Source organism: Capsicum annuum, unplaced genomic scaffold (assembly GCF_002878395.1).
Source record: "Capsicum annuum cultivar UCD-10X-F1 unplaced genomic scaffold, UCD10Xv1.1 ctg82274, whole genome shotgun sequence".
In the NCBI taxonomy this organism is placed as follows: Eukaryota; Viridiplantae; Streptophyta; class Magnoliopsida; order Solanales; family Solanaceae; genus Capsicum; species Capsicum annuum.
Window position 1 is genome coordinate 43,747 of NW_025893054.1, and position 26,922 is coordinate 70,668.

General features: G+C 29.5%; 1 protein-coding gene across 2 annotated transcripts in view; it reads left to right on the plus strand.

Annotated features, from left to right (window-relative positions):
- The first annotated feature begins 23,899 nt into the window (after positions 1–23,899).
- The window catches only part of LOC107863530 (U-box domain-containing protein 35), a 30,387-nt gene continuing 27,364 nt past the window's right edge, over positions 23,900–26,922 (plus strand). The window contains exons 1-4 of one of the 2 annotated variants that reach the window (XM_047405884.1): positions 23,900–24,213; positions 24,888–25,179; positions 26,407–26,486; positions 26,557–26,678. In XM_047405884.1, the coding sequence (XP_047261840.1) occupies positions 24,972–25,179; positions 26,407–26,486; positions 26,557–26,678 (410 nt within the window). In that variant the 5' untranslated portion in view covers positions 23,900–24,213; positions 24,888–24,971. Of the gene's footprint in view, positions 24,214–24,887; positions 25,180–26,364; positions 26,487–26,556; positions 26,679–26,922 lie in introns of both variants that reach the window. The other variant, XM_016709479.2, reaches the window with a different exon arrangement.

Sequence of the window (26,922 nt, forward strand, 5' to 3'; positions counted from 1 at the left end):
TTCACAAATAATAGACGGATATTACGTATATAAATACGTAAAAAAATAAATATTTCGGGTGAGAACGAAATTTTTATAACAAAGAAAAAGGTTTTATGATTCGTATAATGTAAGGCGATTTAGGACGGCCAACAAATTGAGCGACCACTTCGTAGCCATGGCGTATCTAAAATTTAATCCAAGCTCACCTTTTAGCAAAAAATATAATTTTAAATGCATATATGCACACATAACTTTTAGATTTATTTTGATAATTATTATTTGTTACTAACATTTTTGTTACAAGTGTTTATACAGGTGCTTGGGAATACTCATCGGGAAAAACATTTAATGAAGACTTTAAATTGTGTTGTACTTTTATATTTTATACTTGTACAAATATTATCATAGTGAAATATTTATTTTTGGGGCATTGGGCGGGGATATTCTTTATTTATAAAATCTTCACCGCACATTTAGGTAAATTTAGGTCGTTAATATTTATATTAAAAAAATTAAATTAATTTAGATACTTAATTAATTAATTCATATTTATACATTGAAAGATATTGTATAGTCTTTTTCTTTAATATAATCTTTTCTTTTCATACGTATGCTTAAATAATTTTATTTATATATCTCCACATACTTTTATATATCTTTATGATAATATAGATATTATATGTAATAAACATTATATATTTGCATTTACAAATATTAATTTTTCCTTTTTCTTTTAAAATAAATCTAAGTCTGGCCGGGAACCACATTTGTGGATTCTGAAGGGTGTCTAATCTCTTTCCTTCAGAATAATTTGAACTCTTAACTAGAATCTAAAATCGTTTCGTAGATTAAATAAAGTCATACTTGCTAAGCAAATAAATAGGTTTCCTATTTTTCCTTAAAAATAGGTGGCGACTCTGTATAAATTAATTCCTTTTTAGAGTCCACAATGTCGTGCTTGTTTTAACCTTGGGTAAAAATCGGGTATGACAGTTTGGTGACTCTGCTGGGGATGCAAGGTCCTAACCATTACAGATTCAGGTAAATATTTATATTTTTCTACATTATTATTTATTTTTTTCTAATTATCTTGATTTATCTTGTTTGTGTGGTATAAACAAGACAATTTATGAACGGGAAATCAAGAAAGTCTAGCAATTCGGGAAGAAAGTTTATTGCTTTATATAAACTTTCTTCCCGTTCATATTTCTTTCATTTGGGAAAAGCTGACACAATCACACATGCAACTAAGGTGTGTGTTGTGCACCCGCAAATTTCTTTCAAAATCCTAAATTTTAGGAGAGTTGGCGTATGTGCGGGGTGTCCGGATCTTTTTTTGTGTGCCTGTGTAGCTTTCTCACTCGAGTAGTCTGATCGGAAACCATAAGTCTAGCAAATCCACTCTTCATAGAATAGAACTAAACCAAATCTTTTTAGGTACATACATTATTAGTCATCTTTATCCGAATGCCCAAAGGGTTCATGACCCAAGTGGGACGTTATGATAATCTCTATACATATTTGAAAAATGATTATGTATATAAATTAGTTATTTGCTCTAAATTGATTTTACTTTAGTAGGAAGGTGTAATCCAACCTTTGTTTTACATGACGGATCAGTTAAAAGATGCACCTTAGCAATATTATCGATAACTATGTATAGATTTGAACTACGTTTTGACCTGATTCTTGTTCTGACAAGATACGTAGGCAACCCTACATTAGGGTTCGGTCTTTTCACTATTTCTGAATAATTTCTCTGGAATTCAACTGGGGCAATTTTTTTAAAACAGTTCAAAGACGCTCTCCAAAAGTCTTCAAGAGCGCAAATTTCCAATAACATTAGTGCCTAGACGGCCTACCTCCAAATCCTCACCCAATTTTGATTCGAGAATACCTTGCTTCTTCTTTCAAACATCGTAAATTATTAAATTTACGACGTATCAATCCTTACTTTCAAAGCAAGGGTTCCATACTCTTTCATTCATAATAATCCTACCAACTGTGGCGAAAAAATGTCATAATTCCTTCAATGTCTGACTTTCTCAATCTTGCCAGCATACCGAAGATGTGTCAAAGCTCTCCTCATGCTTGACACCCATTCTCTTAATTATCTGATTAAAATAATTTTGATGCTAAAAGCAGTTCTTTCTTGATCATCTTTCACATTACTTTCATAGATGACCATCACCTTTTTACAATTATACATTGCACATATAAATTTACAAATTTGTCTGAACTATGCAGACCCGATTCTTATTTTTACAAGATACGTAGGCAACCCTCATTTGGGTTCAGTCTCATTATTTTTTTTCAAATGAATAAAAATTCAAAATTTTAACTTAGTTGGTACCAATACAGCTAAGAGTGTGCATGAGAAAGAATAAATTGATATGATGGAGAGGATCAACTTCGTGGTAAACCATAGATTCCTTTGGTACCTTTTAATCAAACCTGAGTAATACTCAAAAATTTTCTTGCATATATCTAAGACAAGAACAAATCCAACCTCATCGTTTTAAGTGCATTGTGTAGTGAGCTTTAGACTAGTTCATTGCATTGCATTGTTGATTCATAACTTGGCCTAAATGTCTGTTGAGGCAAAATTTTGAGTTACACTTAGTTTGGGAAAGGATTGTAGGCCTTCTTTGATCCAATTGTGTCTTTCACAGCCCACCAAATGACATTAATCCCTAGCATTCCTCCTTGAGCTTGAAACCTTTTCTTGGACAACCGCATTTGCACCTATACCTTTTTGAGTGCTTACATGCACTATCCCCCTCTTGGCCCTACCTCCTTGAGTGCAGTAAATACGTACAAATTACAGACAATGATTCAAGATCAAAGACGCAAAAGACAAAGAATATACTATCCTAGATAAACAAAAATGAAAAAAAATAACTTCAGAAGGAGCAAACCCCCTACAAAAAATGAAGAAAAGATAACTCTGACAAAGGCGGAGAATCATCATCCAAAAAAGGAAGTAAAATATGTTGAAAAAAAAGGAAAAACTCCAACACAAGTCGAAGAAAGTACAAAACAAGGGGCAAAGAAGCACAACAAAGAAGATCGAGTGTCACAGCACAACAAATGTCAAAAGCACGGATACAGTGCAATGCTCATTGAGGAATTAGTCACTTTCAACCCAAATATCTTTCTATCCGTCTCCAAACCTACATTACAAGCCGATAACAAGTCCTACAAGATCCTACTCTAAGTGTTCTCACATTAGTAGATACTTACATGAAGGCCAAGCCTATGGTATCACAATTACATTCATTGAATTTCTTTCTGAGAGTAAGTGTATATCTCTAGACATCTCTACATTCAAAAAAAAAATACTCAAATAGGCATGAGGATGAGACATTCTTTCTGGAGAGGATACTTGAAACATGAGAATAGGCATAGTTCAAAATCTTTATTTGAAGCAAAATGAACAAATCTTATCGATACTTAGGCATGTATGAGGTTCCACGTGAAACTATAGGTGTTATCCTGAAGTCGATCTCGGTTAGCTGGGAAAGAGATGGGGAATTCTTATGCACACTACTAATTGTAGGTACCAACTACGATCAAGGCACATTGGACTGTCACTCCGTTCAAAGTGATATGTTACATTTGATATAGGTAGTCCACCTTTCAATGAGACACATTAAACTGTCACTCCATTCAAAGTGACATGTTATATTCAAAATAGGTCATTTGTCTTTCAATGAGACACATTGGACCGTCACTCCGTTCAAAGTGACATGTTACATTCAAAATAGTTCGTCCGCCTTTCAATGAGACACATTGAGTCGGCACTCCTCTCAAAGTGGCATGTTACATTTAAAATAGGTTGTTTGTCTTTCAATAAGACACATTGGACCGTCATTCCATTTAACAGGGCATGTTACATTTAAAATAGGTCATTTTCCTTTCAACATTGGATCGTCACTCCGTTCAAAGTAGCATATTACATTCAAAATGGCTATCCGCCTTACAATGAAACACGTTAGACAATGGACCGTCACTCCAAATACTAGTCATGAATCCTACACTAAGGCAAATTTTGGGAAGCGCCTCAAATTTTTTTATATTTTTCACATTTTAAACTACACCGACCTGATCCTCACACAACTAGAGGTATGTAGGCAACTCTAGGCTATAGTTCAGTTGAATTTTCATTAAAAAACATCATTTTTTATCAAGCAAAATTGATTACACGTCAACGTTTTCATTTGAAGACTTTTGGACCGCCTTTAAATGAAAAAGGGCCACTGTTGACACCCAATTTTTGCTCTCCGTGCTTAAAATTAATGTCTTCAAGCCTCCTGATCGTTAAAGAGCACAAAATATAATTTTCACATATTATTTACAATTGATAATTTATTATTGATATTCATCCTTACTTTAGAATTTTATCAATTTATCTTCATATTTTTACTTCTTATAATTTATTGATAATTCTCCGTATATTAGGATTTTTATCAATTCATTATCATCTTTAACATTTTTTTCACAATTATGACATCACTTTTTTTATAATATTTTCAAATTAGTTACATTTCAACAATTTCAATATTCTTTATATTTTTCTGTAATTACACATCAATACCTATATTTTTGTGTATTTATTACAATTCGCAAATATTGAGTTGGATTAATTATTTTTACAAAGTATAACACAAAAAAAAAAAAGACAAACTTCGGAGGGTAGGTTTTAAATTTCTACCCTCCCAGCACAAAAAAGGGGAGACCCACAATTTCTTTTGAAATAACAATATATATACACCCAAAAATACACACAACACACACTAATCAGTCGTCCATCCCTCACTCTCTCTTTCCTCTCTCTATAATTTCTCTCTCAACCAGTCATTCCACCACCGGCGATCCGTCGTCGATGGACCAGCCACCTTCTTTTTCCCTTTGTTTTTTCTTCTAGCTGCCAGCGAAACCCCAATTCTGGTAGATCAGTCGCCGCCTCTCTTTACCCACTTCCTGTTGCCTCGCCAGAGTTGATAGCCAGCGAGTCCAAGCTTCCGGCCACCGCGCCGCCACCACACAGTGGCCTCCGCCACACCCCTCGGCCTCCGCCACACCCCTCTTCTCTCTTCTCTTATTTCTTCTTTTTTTTCCTTACTCCCAAAACCACCTCTTCAGCCACACCACCGTCGCTCCACTGTCGCTGCTGAACCACCACCGTCACAGCGTCTCATCCCATCTCCATTGGGTTCATTTTTTCTTGTTTGTAGGAAAAATGGTTTTTATCACACATGAATATTGCTACTTTTTTACTTTTGCCACTAATTATTGTTGTTTTGTTGAGGTTTTCAAGTTGTCTGTACATCATTTATTGATATTTCCTAACAGACTCGTGGTTGTTCTGTCATTTTATTTGCTACTTTGTTGTTTTCTTGGTTGCTAGCTGCTAATGTCTTTGCCTTCGTCTGATTATCACATGACATTGTTCATTTTGTTTTGTACTTTTATATTTTATTTTTTGCTCATTATAATTTTATTAAACAAATAAATACTACAATACTCTGGCCAATGAGAAAAATTTTCATCGATTTTTGAGGTCTTTACAAATAAAAAACGGATATTACGTATATAAATATGTAATAAAATAAATATTTTGGCGATGACGAAATTTTTATAACAACGGAAAAGGTTTTATGATTCGTATCATGGCAACGCGATTTAGGACAGCCAACAAATTGAGTGACCACTTTGTAGCCATGGAGTATCTAAAATTTAATCTGAGCCCAACTTTTAGCAAAAATTATATATAATCTATAATATATTAAAAGTGTGAAGACCCTTAGAAAAGTGATTTGAACTTTTTGTCCTTCATTTAAAGATTCTCCGTAGACAAAACCGTCTTTTTATTATTTTTAAAATTTATGATTTAATTATTTTTATTATATTAACTAAACTCCTAAAATATATGGGACTTCTAAAATATATAGAAGGAGAATCAATTAATATTTTCTTTTGTACTGATCAATTAGAAAGATACTCCTAAAATAGGATAGAAAAATACTCCTAAAATAGGACTCGATTAAGGAAATACTTTTATAAATATTGAGATGCATGTTAAACTAAAGAAAAAACGGGTTTACTTATTGAAAAAATATGATTGAAGCTCATCTAACTTGATTCAGTTGTATGTCTAGATTGGTGGATGCTTAATTTTCTAACCCTCAACTTCTTCTCTATTTTTGTCAACATAATAGAATTCAACGTAGGTGTGTGTGTGTGTATCTTTTTTGTTTTCATTCAAGTCGTTCTTTAGTGTCAAAATTTTTGCTTAGACAAGAATTATTTTCATCAAAACTGAAGCTTTGTGATCACTATTGTAGTATTTTGTTGTAGTTTATAGGTCGTAGATGAATTTACAGATGGTAGAGGAATGTCGGTCAGCGTCGTAGATGAATTTACAGATGGTAGATGAATGTCGGTCGGCGTCGTAGATGAATTTACATATGGTAGATGAATGTCGATCGGCTTTGAGGAATTTCTTTAGGTAAAGGTTAGGTTTAATTGTATTATTTTTATATCTCTGTTTTGAAATTATTATTTTTTTGTGTAAAGGTAAAGTTTAGTTGTATTATTTTGATATTTCTATTGTCGTATTATTTTGTTATAGTTAGTTTACAAGTGATAGGTGAGTGTCAGACGGCTTTGAGGAATTTTTTGTGTAAAGGTTAGATTTAATTTTATTATTTTGATATCTCTATCATCGTATTGTTTTGTTCCAGTTTACAGGTGGTAGATGAATGTCGATCGGGTTTGTAAAATTTTTTTGGTAAAGGTTAGGTTTAATTAAATAAATTCTCCAAAAGATGTTGAATTTAATTATTGTATTTATCTTTATTATTTAAACAAATATCCTATTTAGTATAACGTTTGAACTCAATAAAGTGAGGTACACGTGCAAGGGGCGTACATCTAAACTATTAATCTTAAATACATATATGCACACATACCTTTAAAATTTATTTTGATAATTATTTATTTGTTACTAACATTTTTGTTACAAGTGTTTATATAGGTGTTTGGAATACTCGTCGGTAAAGACATTTAAAGAAGACTTTAAATTGTGTTGTACTTTTATATTTTTATACTTGTACAAATGTTATCATAGTGAAATATTTATTTTTGGAGCGTTGGGAGGGGATATTATTTATTTATACAATCTTCACTGTGCATTTAGAAAAATTTAGGTCGTTAATATTTGTATTAAAAAATTATATTAATTTATATACTTAATCAATTAATTCACATTTATACATTGAAAGATATTGCATAGACTTTTTCTTTAACTAGTCAAATGTACGTGTTTTGCATGTGGTTCTCACGTAAATTAATAATAAATTTTTATAAGAAAATAAATTATTATATATATGTTATAGTATTAAGTAAATAACTTTTTTTAAAAATAATGTAAAACTTTTAAGATAAAACTATACTTAAAAAAAATGATAACTCATCACCACATTTTTTTCTCATTCGTTATTTTTCGAGAAGTAATCTTTGTTTCTATAATTTTGCACTTAAATAAATAGTTAGCAACATATATAATTTGTAATAAATTAAATCTACATATGATTGATATAAAGAAAACTATAATATTGGGAGAATAATCTCTTTACGTTGATGTGAAAGGAATAATAATCAATTTATAAAGTTCAAATTATTTTCTTTTAAGAAAAGGTTTCTTAATTATGGAAAAAAGTTATTTTTATTTTGGAAAAAGTGACAAACAATTATGCTATTTATTTAAGGTATTATTTTATATAACAAATTATTTAGGATAGTTTCTTTTTCTATTTACGTGAAACATGGAAAATAGTTTTATATGTTTTAGGAATTTATATTATAAATGTAATTATATAATAAATTAATGATGTGAAAAGACGATTTTATCTATTGCGGAGACTTTTAATGAAGGGCAAAAAGTTTAAATCACTTTTCTGAGAATCTTCATATTTTTAATATATTATAGATATAATCTTTTCTTTTCATATGTATACTTAAATAACTTTATTTATATATCTCCACATACTTTTATATTTTTATGATAATATAGATATTATATGCAATATACATTGTATATTTGCATTTATAAATATTAATTTTTTCTTTTTTCTTTTTTAATAAACCTAAGTCTGGCCGAGAACCACATTTGTGGATTCTGAAGGGTGCCTAATCTCTTTCCTTCAGAATAATTTGAACCCTTAACTAGAATCTAAAATGGTTTCGTAGATGAAATAAAGTCATACTTGTTAAACAAATAAATTGGTTTCCTATTTTTCCTTAAAAATAGGTGGCGACTCTGTATGAATTAATTCTTGTTTAGAGTCCAAAATGTCGTGCTTGTTTTAACCATGGGTAAAAATCGGGTATGACATCCAATATCCCACAAAATTATGGATATTCATAAAGAGATCATCCTATGTTCGAGAAATACATTCCTAGCGTCTCTTGAATTACGAAGAAAATCAAGATCATAAGTTCAAGAAATACGCTACTAACGGCCATCGAATTGCGAATAAAATCAAGGAAGACAAAAATCACGAGAGAAGAATCAAGGGCGGAACATATTTGCGTCATATCGTTTATCAATAAAAATATTATTGTTTTTTCATATTTTTATTTGTGGTTGAATTTTATTTTACATGAATTAAAAATTTGTAGTAAAAAAATTGGCACGCCTAGTAGGACCAAATCTGCCCTTCATCTCTTCTCTCATAAAATAAATCTGCAAATATGTAGTCGTAAGATCGTAAGGATGGAAGCTCTATGGGTACTTCAAGACTTGTATTTGAGTTTCATCAAGTCTACACTTCGACAAGCCTTGAAGTAGGGGGCATTTGTAGACATCGAAATTTTATGGACTCTACAAGAAAAATTCAATTTCTGTTGGAGTTCTTGAAAGATACTATACCCTAAACCTAGCTAGGTGGCTACTCTCCTCTAAACCCTAAATTACGCCTATATAAAAAGGCAAATATTTTCTTAAATAACCATCTCCAATATCCCATAAAATCATGTATATTCATTAAGAGATCATCCTAAGATCGAGAATTACACCACTAACGGCCCTCAAATTACGGAGAAAATCAATATCCTAAGTTCTAGAAATACCTTACTAACGACCCTCGAATTACGAAAAAAATCACTAGAGAAGAATCAAGGGAGGAACAGATTTGTACCAACGTTGTTTATTAATAAAAATATTCTTATTTTTTCATATTTTATTTGTGGTTGAAGTTTATTTTTCATGAATTAAAATTTAATGAGAATAAATTGTCATGCCCAGTAGGACCAAATCTGTCTTTCATCTCTTCTCTCTTAAATTAGATCTGCAAATTTGTAGCCACAAGACCGTAAGATGAAAGCTCTATGATTAGTTCAAGACTCGTCTTGAGTTTCATCACGCCTAAACTCTGACAAGTCTTGAAGTAAGGGGCATTTGTGGACATTGCAATTTTGTGAACTTTACTAGAAGAATTCAATTTCTATTAGAGTTCTTAAAGGCCACTTTACCTTAAGCCTAGCTTGAATGATACTATACCTTAAACTCTAACTCATGGCTATACAAAGGGTAACATATTCCCTTTAAGTGACATCTTCAGTATCCCACAAATTAATGGGATATTCATAAATAGATCATCCTAAGTTCAAAAAATACACTACTAATGACCCTTGAGTTACAAAGATAATTAAGATTTTAAGTTTGAGAAATACGCTACTAACGACCCTCGAATTCCAAAGAAAATCAAGAGAGAGGAAAATCACGAGAGAAGTTTCAAGGGAGAAACATATTTGGATCATATCGTTTATCAATAAAAATATTGTTATTTTTTCATATATTTTTTTATGGTTGAAGTTTATTTTCCAAGAATTAAAAAATTGTAGTAAACAAAATGGCACGCCTAGTAGGACCAAATCTGTCCGTCATCCCTTCTCTCATAAATTAAATCTGCAAATCTGTAGCCGCAAGACTGTAAATATGAAAGCTCTACGGGTATTTCAAGACTCGTCTTTGAGTTTCATCAAGTCTACATTTCGACAAACCTTGAGGTAGGGGTATTTGTAGACATCGACATTTTGTGAACTCTACAAGAAGAATCCAATTTCTATTGGAGTTCTTGAAAGATACTATACCCTAAACCTAGCTTGGTAGCTATTATTCTAAACCCTAAGTTGCGGTTATATAAAGAGGTAAATATTCCCTTTATAAAGAGTTATCTCCAATATCCCATAAAATCATGGATATTCATAAAGATATTATCCTAAGTTCAAGAATTACGCTACTAACGATCCTCAAATTACAAAGAAAATCAAGATCCTAAGTTCGAGAAATACACTACTAACGGCTCTCAAATTACGAAGAAAATCACGAGAGAAGAATCAAAGGAGGAACATATTTGTACTCACATTGTTTATTAATAAAAATATTCTCGTATCTTCATATTTTATTTGTGGTTGAAGTTTATTTTTCATGAATTAAAATTTGTTGGAAATAAATTGTCACACCTAGTAGGACCAAATCTGTCGTTCATCTTTTCTCTCATAAATCAGATCTGCAAATCTGTAGCCACAAGACCATAAGATGGAAGCTTTATGGTTTCTTCAAGACTCGTATTTGAGTTTCATCAAGTCTAAACTCTGAAAAGCCTTGAAGTAGGGGGAATTTGTGGACATTGAAATTTTGTAGACTTTACGAGAAGAATTCAATTTATGTTTGAGTTCTTAAAATGCTACACTAGGTTACGCCTAACTTAAATCTTAAAATCTAACTCATGTCTACTGCCTACATAAAGGGTAACATATTCTCTTAAAGAGACCTCTTCAATATTCCACAAATTAATGAGATATTTATAAGAGATCAAACATCTCCAATATCCCACAAAACTATGGATATTCATAAAGAGATCATCCCAAGTTCGATAAATACGCTATTAATGGCCTTCGAATTACGGAGAAAATTAAGATCCTAAGTTCAAGGCCCTCGAATTACGAAGAAAATCAAGAGTGGAAAAAATCACGAGAGAAAAATCAAGGAAGTAACATATGTGTATCATATCATTTATCAATAAAAATATTGTTGTTTTTTATATTATTATTTGTGGTTGAAATCTATTTTTCATGAATTAAAATTTGTAATATTTAAATTGGCACACCCAGCAGGACCAAATCTGCCCTTCATCTCTTCTCTCATAAATTAAATCTGCAAATCTTTAGCCGCAAAACCATAAAGATGGAAGCTCTATGGGTACTTCAATACTTGTCTTTGAGTTTCATCAAATCTACACTTCGACAAGACTTGAAATAGGGGTATTTGTAGACATCAAAATTTTGCGGACTCTACAAGAAGAATTCAATTTCTGTTGGAGTTCTTGAAAGATACTATACCTTAAACCTAACTTGGTGGCTATTACTCTAAACCCTAAATTACGCCTATATAAATAGGCAAATATTTCCTTAAAGAGCCATTTCCAGTATCCCAAAAAATCATGGATATTCATAAAGAGATCATCTTAAATTCGAGAATTACACTACTAACAGCCTTTGAATTACGGAGAAAATTAAGATCCTATGTTCGAAAAATACGCTAGCGAAAATCACAAGAGAAGAATAAAGGGAGGAACAGATTTGTATCCACATTATTTATCAATAAAAATATTCGTGTTTCTTCATATTTTGTTTGTGGTTAAAGTTTTTTTCATGAATTAAAATTTGATAAAAATAAATTGCCATGCCAGTGGGACCAAATTTGTCCTTCATCCCTTCTCTCATAAATCAAATCTACAAATATGTAGCCGTAAAACCATAAGATGGAAGCTCTAGGGTTACTTCAAGACTCGTCTTCGAGTTTCATTAAGTTTAAACTCTAACAAGCCTTGAAGTAGGGGGCATTTGTGGACATTAAAATTTTGTGGATTTTACAAGAGGAATCCAATTTCTGTTAGAGTTGTTAAATGCTACTTTACCTTAAGCCTAGTTTGAATGCTACTATGTCTTAAGCTTTAACTCATGCCTATATAAAGGGAAACATATTCTCTTAAAAATACATCTCCAATGTCCCACAAATTATTGTGATATTTATAAAGAGATCAAACATCTTCAATATCCCTCAAAATCATAGATATTCATAAAGAGATCATCATAAATTCGAGAAATACGCTACTAACGACCCTTGAATTATCATGGATATTCATAAAGAGATCATCCTAAGTTTGAGAAATACGTTACTAACGACCCTCAAATTACAAAAAAAAAAATCAAGAGAAGGAAAAGTCACGAGAGAAGAATCAAGTGATGAACACATTTGTACCATACTATTGTTTATCAATAAAAATATTATTGTTTTTTTATATTTTTATTTGTGGTTGAAGTTTATTTTCTATGAATTAAAAATTTGTAGTAAACAAATTGGCATGCTTAGTGGGACCAAATGTGCCCTTTATCTCTTCTCTCATAAATCAAATCTGCAAATCTATAGTCGCAAGACCGTAAAGATGGAAGCTCTATGGGTACTCCAAGATCCGTCTTTGAGTTTCATCAAGTCTACACTTCGATAAGCCTTGAAGTAGGGGGAATTTGTGGACATCAAAATTTTGTGGACTCTACAAGAAGAATTCAATTTCTGTTGAAATTCTTAAAGGATGCTATATTCTAAACCTATATTGGTGATCACTCTACTCTAAACCCTAAATTACGCCTATATAAAAAGGTAAATATTTCCTTAAAGTTACGGAAGTAGTATATATTTGGATTTATTTGATTAATTATTAATTGTGACTTATTTGATAAAACTAGATTTAGATATTCCCCAAAATTTTATTTAGATGAATAACGTACCAAAATTATCAAAATATAAAGAATTAAAGCAAATAATATCTGAAAAACGTAAAGAATTAAAAATAAGGATAGAAAGACTACAATATAGCATAATTGGCGGAGTTAGTAAAAACTCAATAAATGCACAAAAAGAAGAAATATCAAATTTAGAATCAACAATAGATAGTCTAGAATATACATACCAACATGATCTATTAACAATTAAATAAAAATGAACAAAGAAGAATTTATAATAGATGAAAAAATATATGAAAACCATGAAGGATTAAAAATAAAAATAATATTTTCTAATGTAGGAAGAAGGTATAAGACAATAGGTGAACATTTATATTTAATGTTAGAAAAAGAAGAATTAAAATTAGAAGAAACTAAAAATAGCAGGATTGCTGAATTAGAAAAAGAACTACAAATGCTAAAAGATTTGTATGAAAAAAGACAGAAAGAAAAAGAAGAAAAAGATAAAGAACAAAAATTATTAAATGGGATAAATCAATTTAAAGAAAAATTAGAAATAAATACAATAGATATTGAAGAAACAGATAATTATGATTCAAAAGATAGTGAAATATATACAGAAATCTTAAAAAACACAAAAAATTTAGAAATCAATGAAAAACAAGAAGTAATTAATGAAGAAAACTTAGAAAATAGAAACACAAAAATAAATACTCTAGATAAAAAAGAAGATGAAAATATAATACCTAGAACATCAGAAATAAGAAAACCTACATATTATAAGAATAAGTTTAAAAAACATAATCTAAAGGATGAATATGACAAATGGACACCAAAACAAATAGTTAATAAAAATTATAACTTTTTAGACTTAGATTGTGTAATAGATACAGAAAAAATAATACAATTATGGATAGGATATATGACAAAATAATTATTAGATAATAATATAAATATAACAGATGTACCAGAATATATAGAAAGAACACTAATAGAAATAGTGAAATTATGGTTTTCAAATCTAACTGAAAATAGTAAAAGGGTATTAAGAACTGACAAACCTACAAAAGAAACATCATCAACAACTACAACTAAATTAACACATATAGAATTATTAAAAAAATATGAAATAGCTATAAAAGACGAATTTAGCAGCATGACAACAACAGAAGAAGAACAAAATGAAGAGAAAGATACAAATAGAAATTTAATGTTAAAATTAGCAATATGTAATATGTTTTACATAGATGAATATACTTGCGCATTTAAAGAATAGTATTATAAAGGAACATATAATACAGAAGAAAGTAAAGAAATAAGAAAATTATATTTTAATAAATTACTTGAACCATTTAGTTCAAAAATAATAAAAAGTTGGGATGAAGTAAAAATAGTAGATACTCTAGGAGCAAGAATAAAATTTTTACAATAATAGTATAGAAACCTATGTGAAAAATATAGAGAAGAAATAAAAATGGAAAAAACATTAATAAGAAATTTAGCATGTTGCAAAGATAAAATAGCACCTCAATTTGGATGCGAAGAAAGATATTATAAGAAAAGAAAAAGATATAAGAAATATAAGAAATACAAAAAATCAAAATATAAATATAAGAAACCAAGAAAAAGATATTATGTAAAAAATTATAAACATAAAAGACCATATAGGAAAAAGAAATCTATAAAAGAATGTACTTGTTATAATTGCGAAAAATTAGGACATTTAGCTAGAGATTGTAAATTACCTAAAAACTTAAAAAATAAACAAATATCAGAAATACAAATAGGAAATACACAATATATGCAGATAGATTATATAGATTACGAACTAGAAAGTGAAGATAGTATATATGAAATTTCAGAGAATGAAACAGATAATGAAATAGATAGTGAATTAGATAAATTAGATGATTGAAGAAGATATAAGAATAAATCAAATAACTGAAGAAGATATAAAAATAATAACAAAGGAAGGATATTTAAATGAAGAAGGAACAGATCAAAAAATAATATTTGATAGTCATATATTTGATGAAATAAAAGGAAAAAATTAGATTTAAAATATTTAAAGTACCAACAATAAAAAATATATTTAGTAGAAGAAAAGAAGAATACTACGTTGTAAGTCAAAAAGAACATGTAATAGATTGTAGATATGTAAAAGGAAGAGCTAGTATACCACTAGTAACAAAAAAAATAATTAATAAAGAAATAAACGATATAAAAAGTAAAGACCCAATAAAATATGTACACCTTGGAAGAACAGATATATTGATAAAAGCATGTTTTAGAGAAGGAATAGATACACCAATAGAATTATACCTAGCAGATGATAGAATTATAAAACCTATAGAAAAAAGTATAATAACTGCCATAAAAGAAATTTAATATACCAAAAATTTAAATTTATAATAAGTGTGAATTATTCAATAGCAATAATAGATAAAAATATAGATAAATCATTAGTATTATATTGAAAAATATCAGGAATAGAACTAACCCATGAAGTAAAATATTTACAGCAAGATGTAAAAATCTATATGTATTAACAACAAAACATAAAATAACGGAAAAAAATAAAATTAACAAAATACAAATAGAAAGTCCTTTCGAACAATTTGTAAAAACAATTGATAATAATGATTATAGTTATAGAGACATAGATATAGAAGAAAATTTAGAAATAATAAATGATAGAATAAGTACAACAAAAAGAATAGCTTATGAAAAATCAGAATCATCAAGTTCATCAAAAAGAACAAGTTATGAAATAAGTTCAACAACTAATTTAAACCAATATTACATAACAGGAACAATAAATGAAAAAGAATATTTAATTCTCTTAAATACAGGACAAGAAGAAAATTATATAGCAAGATATCTAGTAAAAAATGAGGAAATAAAATCTGACAATAATATATGCCCAAATCTACCAAGAAACTTAATAAACACTAAAAATATAGCAGAAAAAAAAAATAACAATAGGAGTTAGAAAAATAAAAATAGAATTTAAAATAAAGGAAGAAATGCAAAAAGCAGACATAATATTAGGAATAAAATGGCTAGAACAAGTAAAACCATATAATATAGAGCATACACAATTATCTATAACATATAACAGAGAGAAATTATTCTTAAGAAGAACTTTAACATGATATGAAAATATATGTATTAATGAAGATAGTAGTAGAAGGAAATTACAGTAAATATTATACGCCTATGATAGATACAGGAGCATAAGCTAATTTATGTAGATATAATTGTTTACCAAAAAGTAAATGGGATAAATTAAAAATACCAATAATAGTTAAAGGATTTAATAATGAATGAAGCTTAATTACTTATAAAGCTAAGAATGTAAAAACACAAGTATGAGATAAAATATTAACAATAGAAAAAATCTATAATTATGAGCTAACTTCAAAAGATATACTTTTACGAATGCCGTTTTTAGATAAATTATACCCACATATAATAATTAGAACGGATTGGTGGTTTACAACACCGTGTAAACAGAAAGTAAGAGCAAAAAGAGTTACTAATAAAATAAGAAAGAAAACTGATTGGATAGAAGGAAGTGAAAAAAATTACACAAAAATTAAAAAATATAAAAAATACTGAAGATACAATAGAACTAGTCGTATTTTCAATAAATAAAAAGGAAATAACTATATTTTCAATAAATAAGATAGAAATAATTAAGAAAAAATTAGAACAATTATATAGTGAAGATCCATTAAAAGGATGGGAAAAACATAAAACTACTATAAAAATTGAATTAATAGATAAAAATAGTATAATAACTCAAAAACCATTAACATATAATTTTGACGATTTAAAAGAATTTAAAATGCATATAGATAAATTATTAGAAAAACAATATATACAAAAAAGTAATAGTAAACACAATAGTCCAGCATTTATAGTAAATAAACATAGTGAATAAAAAAGACGAAAAAGTAGAATGGTTATTGATTATAGAAATTTAAATGCAAAAACTATGACATATAATTACCCAATACCAAATAAGATATTAAAAATAAGACAAATACAAGGATATAATTACTTTAGTAAATTTGATTGTAAATCAGGATTTTAGCATTTAAAGTTAGAAGAAGAATCTAAGGAATTAACCACATTTACGGTACCACAAGATTTTATGAATGGAATGTACTACCATTTGAATATAAAAATGCACCAGGTAGATATCAACATTTTATAGATAGTTATTTTAAACAATTGCCTAATTGTATAGTATATATGGATGATATACTATTATATAAAAAAACCAAAGAAGAACATTTAAAATTATTAGAACAACTTACGGATATAATAGAAAAATCGAGAATAAGTTTAAGTGAAAAGAAAGCTGAAATTATGAAAAAATAGATAGAATTTTTAGGAATACAAATCGATAAAAGTGGAGTAAAAATGCAACAACATATAGTACAAAAAATAATAAATTCAAAAGAAGAAGTAGATACAAAAAAGAAATTACAATCATTTTTGGGATTAGTAAACTAAGTAAGGTAATATATACCAAAATTTGCAGAAAATCTAAAGCCTTTATAGAAAAATTTAGAAAGGATGTAGAATATAATTATAACGAAGAAGATAAAAAACAAGTCCAGAAAATAAAAACACTTTGTAAAGAATTACCAAAATTACAATTCTCAGACGAAAATAGAAAATTTATATATATAGTAAAAGCAGATACTAGTGAATGTAGTTATGGAGGAGTACTTAAATATAGGTATGAAAATGAAAAAATAGAACATCATTATAGATATTATTCAGGAACGTTTAATGAAACAGAAATAAAATGGGAAATAAATAGAAAAGAATTATGTTCATCATATAAATATTTATTAGCATTTGAGCCATATATTGTATATAACAAGTTTATTGTACGAACAGATAATACACAAATACGTTGGTGGCTAACAAAGAAAATACAAAATTCAGTTATAACAAAAGAGATTCGGAGACTAGTATTGAATATATTAAATTTTACATTTACAATTGAAGTAATTAGTACTAACAAAAACGTTATTGCAGATTACATATCAAGACAAAGCTACACAGACTGATATCATTCAAAACCCTAACTACACTTTCAATGAAAGTGGACAGTATGGGTAATGAAATAGAAAAGCTAAAGACTAATGAAGATAAACTGAAGTCTATAGCTACAAATCAGCTAACTCAGCAGTGTGCAGAGCTACGTCGATCGGAAGACATTAAAATTTCAGAGCTAGAAGGAGACGTTAAGACACTCCGTAAAATTCATAACGTTTATCAGTCTACAATTGCAGGTACAAGCAAAGGAGTTATTGGACAAAGATACCAGAATATGAATTTAAATAAGACATTTGAAAAACCATTTACACCAAAAATACAAAAAGACCTCTTGAACATACCCCCACAAATTACCACATATCGAGATAGTCTGAACCAAGATAAAAAAGTTTATAACTACATAGCCCAAAAATACATAGAAAATATTTACCGAGTACAAACTTTTCTAAACCTTAACCCCAGAGCAACAGATATCAAAGAACCCAACACAAACTATATAACCCAAAGATTACAAGGTCACAACAAGCTAATTGCATTACCCAAAACCAACCCAAGCTTAATAAAAACTTGTTTTGATTATGGATTATTAAATACCATATACACCTAAGATGGAGAAGAACTATCAGCTATGGAAGAATTACAAAAAATATTCAACACCTATAAAAGAGTAACCAAAGAAAATCTATTTTATATAAAGTGTTATACTGCACCAGCAGAGATATTATACGACAAGATAAAACCAGTTATACAAGTTGTAAAAATAGGATTAACCAGAGATATAATAATACCAGAAGATATTTTGCAGCAGCCAGAGATACCCAGAATCGAGATACCTAATTTTTATGCGAACAAACGACTTATTGGACTAGCTACAATTATTCAAGAACTAGCAAACAATTATACCAATGGAAACCGAATATGGAGCTATTATTCAAGAGACCATCAGATGATTTATTTAAATTCAAAAGAACTACGACAAACAGATATGGAAGATGTTAGACAATGGATAATGACATTACTTAACCCAGAAAAACAATCTACTACAAGGGCAATTAAGGGAGGATTTATTTCAGACGGATTATTGACAAGATATTGCAAGATAATTGGACACAAAATTCAGACCATCAATGTTCGAGATATAATGGAGAAGATAATATTGTCCCAGATGTACAGCTAGAATGAAGATAAGCATGCCATCTGGAAAGAAGATAAAAAAAAAAGCAGATACGATAGAAACAACAACGAAGGAAAATCAACTACGGATAAAGAAAAGAAGACAAAAGTTATCAAACTCATAAAAGATATGAAAAGGACATATGACTTATAATTTTCAACATGTGAATTATTATAGCTTTTGATTTCTTTTACGTAAAAGACATTGTATAGTTAGTCTTTACTAGGTTAGGTAGGTACCATTATTAGCCTACTATAGACTTTTTGACTTTTTTAAGTTTGTAAGACTTTGTGTAAAAGATTAGTCTTTTCTAGGAATAGTATGTAGATACATGTAAAGTTTTTAGGAACGTGTAAAACATTAGTACGAAAAACTATGTAAATCATCCATTATAAATGAAGACATCGAAGGCAGAAAGAAGTAAACTTTCATGCGTTGAAACAAAAAACTCTCTCTTGTCTACAACAAATAATTTGATTATTTAAAAAATAGGTATATTTCAATGGAAAAATCTATGGAGGAACAAAACTTAGAATTATCAAAACTACCAGAACAGGTATATTCATTTACTAGTATGAATAGCTAAATTCATAAATTCCTAACAATCATGATATGATAAAATAAGTTCATGTTAGTTGTTTTATAGTAGAATTATTCAAAAAAATAGCATGTCAAGAAGTTTATTAGCAAAGTGGAAAATGAGAAAAATCCCTAATAACTATGTCATCCTAATGGTGAAACCGGTGAGGCAAGAAAGTCGTGATTAGGGGGTAACCAGAGTAGAGGCGCTGTTTAAGGGAAAAGTATCCAGATTACCATGCTAATAGTGACTGAAGAATATGTTATTTAAGAATAATTTAGTATATAACAATCTAAAGTGATCATATTTTGTTAGGTGCATGATTGAAGGGAATATTTTGAAAATAACAATTTTATGGAAGATGGATAAGTATTTATCTGATGCAATGGTAGATAAATTTAAAATACTCGTTTTATATGTACTTAAGGATATAGAAATAGTATATATAAGAAAAATCATATTGGAAAAAATATTTGATAGATATTTTATGACTAGAATTAATTATATACCACACCTACCGAACTACTCTTATAAATACTTACATACCAAACCCACACACTAACTATGATAAATTATGTATATTTAGAATTTTGAAAAATAGATATAAAATACATATAATTTCTTAGTGAAAATATAGAAGAATTAATGAGATTAAAACAAACAACTAAAAAATATTATAATAAAGTATTTAACCAATTTTAAATGATAGATAATCTTAAAATATTAATCTTATATATACTTAGAGATATAAAAATTATAGATATTAAGAGAATAATATTAGAAAAAGTATTAGACTATGAAACTGAAACTATAAACTGGATAGAATAGTTATACCTGGATAATTACTCAGATGGATATTATTCAGATTAAGAGATGTTAGAATATATTAGAAAAACTGGAGAAAATCAAGATAATCTAAATGAAGAAACTAATTATAGAAACCGAATTAGAAAAATAATGGAGAATCTAAAAGAAAAATTAATATGGATAGAATGAACCCTAGAAAATTTAGAAAAAAGTACATGTGATAGTTTATATAATTTTAAAAAACTCGCTACGAGAAGAACAACACAAGATAATAAATAACATTGAAAATCTAGAATTAGATCTACATTACATTACAATTAGGATAAATTATTATACAGAAATTTGTAAATCCACAATTACTACAGGATAAAATGATAGATTATGAATATTTAAAATATTGGAGAGAAAATATGGAAGAAATAATATTATTAGAAAAAATTATGAAAGATAATCTAATTGGATATTTTGAAACAAAAGATATAGAATATTTAGAATACCTTCAAAATAATATAGAAGAATTACAAAAACTAAGAGAAAAAAAATAAAGAATACTATAGTAAAACATTTAACCAATTACCATATAATCACCCCCAAAATATAAATATCGATAAAACTAATATAAATAAACTCAAAATAAAAATATTTAGAGAAATTAAGAAATATTCACACATAAATACAAATAGATCTATTATATTTATAATAGATATATTTTACTATATAAGTTATCCGCACCCCCTACAATTATTTACTATATTTGAGTAACAAGGAAATTAAATTTGATATGACTCCCACTTCGTGGCAATAACGTGGAAGGTCAACAACTACCAAACCACCCTACTTTTCGAAAGGACGGTGCCCACGTAATTAATCTATTACCCCTTTATTTTTACTTAGAGATAATTTATCACTTCATTACTGACTATAATCATTTCTCAAGTATGAATGTTTTATATTTCAAGGATAATATCTAAAATTAATATTCTATTTATTATTTTTCCAGGAATGTCAAGTTAATAATGAATAAATAAAATCTAATTTTGGAGCATGTAGTTAGCTAAGTCTTCTTACCAATGCCTTCTCAATTGGCTCATTACATTAGACTTAGTAGGGGTAACTTACATGAATTTTGAATTGTTTAAGAGTTATAACACTTTATTCTAATAATATGTTAAATTACATCATATTTTGGATTTTTAAATTTGTGACACATATTTCTAACTTTGATACATATGCATTATGATACATTTGTGTTTTAGCGGTTAGTTAAATAAGGAAGTAACTAATTTTCAATTATTAAGGTGAGTAAAATTAGACACAAATCATGAAAATGACACATCTAGTTCCAGATGTATCACAATGATACATTTCGTAAAATTACTCACTAATCATTGAAAATTCAATTTCACACCAAAATAAATAATTTACATTTGTCAAATATATGTTAAATGTATCAAACATTTATAAATAAATTAAAAATATGAATCACTATCACAAACTATATGCCACATTGTTCAATTTCTTCCCTTTTCCTTAATGGGTAATGACTTAAAAATTGAAAAAGAATTCAAAATTGATAAAAGAAAAGTTGATAAAAAAAATTAAAAAAGATTATGAAATTGGTGAATCAGTAAAGGAGATGAAAACTGAACCAATTGACGATAACTTGGAAGGGATTTTTTGAGATGAAATATTTGAAAAAAAAATCTTCAAAGGAAAATAGATTGCATGCATTAATTGTGAAGTAAAAGTAGTGTGAGTTTTTATTTATATGTATGGGGAATAAAATATAAAATATGAAATTTTAAGTAATTATTTAAACGATAAGTAATTTTGGGTAATAAGGTCTAATATGAAATTTTAAGTATTTATTTAAATGATAAGTAATTTTGGATAATAAGGTTTTAGATTTGTGATTTTATGTAATTATCCAATTAGAAGTGTGTTTTACGTCCAGGGGAGTTAAGTTTGATAGTGCAGTAATCCTTACAAAGATAAACCAAATGTTGTGAACATTTGGTAAGGTAAGAAAGTTTTGGTTAGAAATAAGTGATAATACTCACAAAAATATCAGAATTTTGATCGGATTTTTAGTTGAGCATTCTAAACTTTGAGGGGATTCTATTACCCCCTAGACTTTTTTAAAGTAGAATTAATTCTCCCAAAACACTATTTTCAGTTTTGGAGTAGAAAATGTAATACACGCGCCAATCTCGCATTGATACGTGTATTTTTTATTTAAAATTATTTTTTATTTATTTGCTTCTCTATTTTTATTTTCTTCTCCATTTAAAATTAATTCCTCTCCATTTTGGTCCACAACAGCAATATCTCCATTAGAATTTTAAAATTCTCCATTCTTCTCGATTCACTATGGTTTGTAAAATCATGTTTTTAATACATTCACATTTGGGTTTGTAAACATGGTTTGTAACCCCATATTTTTAATACATTCCGTCCTTGCATTTTTTACAAAAAGTAAAGTTTGGAATTTATTGTCGGAAAAGCTCAAAATTCCGGCGACTTGCAAGGTTCTGATGAAATCACAAATTCTCAACGCAAATTAATAGCTGGGGATACAGGAAATAATTCTATGGCAAAATCCCCAATTATTACAACTTTCACTGATTTCAATTTCAAAATTCTAATTTGACAAATTCAAAGAAAATTGATAATTTGTCGGCTTTGATTCAAAATTTTCAACAAGTTTTAATCGAAAATGATGTTGGAAATGTTGGTAAGTCAAAAGCTCCTTCAGAAAATGATCATAATTCATCCAATTACGATTTTTTTACTACTACTTTGATTAATTTGGTCGGAGATGATGCTCGGGTGATCGTAAATCAAATTGGTCAAAGGAATTTGATTGAAAATGAGATGGGGAAATTGAGGACCGGCCTGGTTTCCTCTCTTATTTTCTCTCAATTTCTCACTGTCTCTCTCCCTCTCTCAATTCTCCCCACTTTCGATTCTCTCCGATAGTGTGTGTATGTATCACTGTGTGTGTAGTGTTCTCTGGTATGTGAGTGTGCGCGTTCGTTTTTCGATGGCAGTGTGTGTGTATGATCAGTGTTTTCCGATGGTAGTATGTGCATGACAATGTGTGTGTATATATATGATTATGTGAGTATTTTAATGAAAATAAATATAAAATAAAGGTTTATAATGAAAATTGTGGGGCTATTTGACAAAAAAAAGAAGTTTATAATGTTTTTTTTTAACACTTTCACTATATGCAATGGTTCAAGAAAGTTACACAATGGTTCAAGAAAGTTTAGTATACATAATTAAAAATTTGATCAAAGTTCAAATATTTTTGTGATATCATGCTAGAAATAAATATACTATGATAGCACCTAAAGATCTGGTTGACAAAAAGCCAAGATACTTTGCTTGCGGACAAGAGGGCCAAATTGATCTTTTATTAATTAATCAGAATAATTGGATCAAAGAAAAAATAGGATTAGTCAAGGATTGACTGAACTGACAAGTCGTCGTTGTGCCAAATATGATGTGCTAATTTATTTAGGCAGAGCCACTGGATTTGAGTCATGCTTAGGAGTTGTGAATGTTAAATCATGCTGGGGGTTGTGGGCCATCTCATGCCTTCTGCGGAATTCTCATACCTTAAATTACTTATTAACCAACCAAGTATCCTTCCTTCATTTTCTTACTTCCTTTGACTCACAAATACAATGTCCATTTTCCCTCGTCTCATGTCTCTTTCTTCTTGTTTTCTTCACATAAATGGTTTTTAAGGATTTGAAGTTGCCAAGAATTGGTAAGAGAGGTTTCTCAATTCTGGGTCGTTTTGATTTTGTTCTCCCCTCTAAATTCTGGTTTTTTAAGTTGTTTCTGGTTTTGTTTGTAAAAATATTCATAGGCATTTTCAAGAACTGTGTAGGTGTTGATTGAGTTAGTACATGATGACTTCTAAAGGTATTCAGAATAGTTCCGTTTGGTACGCGGGATATGGGGAAGTGGAATATTCCAAAATTAAATTTGGAAATAAAATTTATGTTGCATTTGATTGACGGTAATACATAATTTTATACCGTCAACCAAAAGCAGTATAAAATTTGTTTCAAACTTAACCATGGAATTTGAGATTATTTTATCTCATCTCCAAGGTGGTATAAATTAGTTCACAGATTATAATCTCAACATAATTTAGTCCGCATACCAAAAGATAAAGATTTAATTAACGTGCTTGTTCAGTCATGGAATCGTTTGATGTGATATGTTTTTCTCGTTAATTTCTCTGCTTCCAGTTTGTCTTGATTGCTAAGGTTAACTGAATTTCTTTGCTGAATGTATATGAGTTTCAACTTCTTGGTTTTGTCTTTGTTGTGGTGTAAACAATACACATAATTAAGATATTTCCTGTTTAATAGCTACCAAGTTTGGTAAACGCATATCTGTGTGCTAACCAGTTATTTCTCATTTGTGTAATAGAGCCTTCCCCAGACCCCACTTGGTAGGAATATACTGGGTTTGTTGTTGTTGTGTAATAGAGCCTCGACAACACGTGGTTAGGTTATGGAAGAAAAAGATGAAGCGGTGACAAAAGTGGAAGGCCTAAGTGCTCTGCCTCCATTAAACTCTTCCACCATTGCAGTAGCTATCAATGGTAAGAAAAAAAGCAAACATGTAGTCAGGTGGGCTTTGGACAAATTTGTTCCTGAAGGAAAGGTTTGCTTCAAGCTGTTACACGTCCGTCCACGCATAACTGGTGTGCCTACCCCCAGTAAGTTGTTTTCCTGCACTCTATTGTGTTTAAATATTGACTTAGTCAAAAGATTTATGGTGTATGAACACTTGCTTGCAGTGCTGCTAATTCTAGTTTAATATTTGTGATTATGCAATATAAGTTTAGGCCAGAATATGGAATATCCTTCTAGTCTAGTGCTTTAGATAACCTTATCCATTATGACGGTTTATCTTGCAAGGGAGATGTTATGTACTCAGTCTGTTTCAATTTGTTTGTCCTACTTTCTTTTTTAGTTCATTTAAAAAAGAATACTTCATCCTTAATTTGACATCTCATTAATTTCAACATCTACAAGACATGTTAAAGGATAATTCGACATATCTTCGTTTAAAATGGCGATTCAAAATCTTTTTCACTTGCTTAAACTCCGTGCAAGTCAACCCAAGACAGACCAATTGAAATGGAGGGAGTAATTCATAAATATCTGATGCTGTGGTTTAGTGGAGCCAATTTCAGTTTTGTAGTTTAACTATCCTTCAGCCCCACTCAAAAAGGAAAAGGAAAGAATAAGAAAGAACTTTGTTTGCACACCCTTTATACTTGATAAATTAGCCTCTGAATCCTGGAACAACGAAAATATGTTGTACTTTTTCTTTTTGGATGGTGGGGATTTTAGGCCCTTTTTTTGCTGGAGCATGCCATGTCACCTTTCGTATCTACATGCACCCTAACTTGTGGCAATATAAGAGATGTAGTCTTGATTCCTTCTCAAACAAGACCTTCTTCAGAAACAAAAGGCAAGGAGGAGGGAAACTATAAAAAATAACATCTAACAGCTCCTTGAGGAAGTAACTTCACCAGAGCTTCCTTCTCATATACTATGTCACATGAGCCCTTCATTTGCCTCATTGTACCTGTGTCAGATATTTATGGTGTATTTTCTGCAGATAGTCCAAAATGCATACACTTAATATTATCATGAAGCTGCACGTACCACTGCGAGATGCTTGTTTACACACACTTCCTAAATACGCCCTGTGAATGAGTTCACCTAACATGGTTCATATGCTATTTCCATGAGAAAACTGTCAATTTTCTTTGTACATCAGTGCTCATTAACTCAAAAATATGGAAACCAGAATTAAGTCCTGCGACTATTATATGTTAGGACTATGACGTCTATATTTATCCTTTCTACGTCTATATTTATCCTTTCTTTAGTGGGAAACTTTATTCCAATTTCACAAGTGCGGGATGATGTAGTTGCTGCTTTCCGGAAGGATGTCGAGTTGCAAACAAGTGGAAATCTTCTTCCTTACAAGATGTTATGTACTAACCGAAAGGTACATATAAATATCAGAAAGGAGGAAAATCTCCTAAAGTTAAATCACTGATCATCCAAAATACATGCAGGTCCAAGTAGAAGTTTTACAACTTGAATCAGATGATATCGTGAAAGCTATAGCACAGGAGGTCACCAAGCATAATATCATCAAGCTTGTCATAGGTGCTTCATCTCGTAGCATCTTTTCTAGGTATAGAATTTATGCTGTTTCACATTTTTATTATAAGCTACCGCCCATTGCCGACACTCCAAGTGGCAATCTCTTTATTTTTATTTTAGTTATTTCTAAGGTATATATTTTCATCAACTATATCCTTGTGGTCGGGCCCTTCCCCAAACCTTGCGCATAGCGGGAGCTTATATATATATTTATCGACTCAGATTATGTAGTCCTTAATCCTTATTGCCACGCTGCAAATTTGCGATACTCAAGA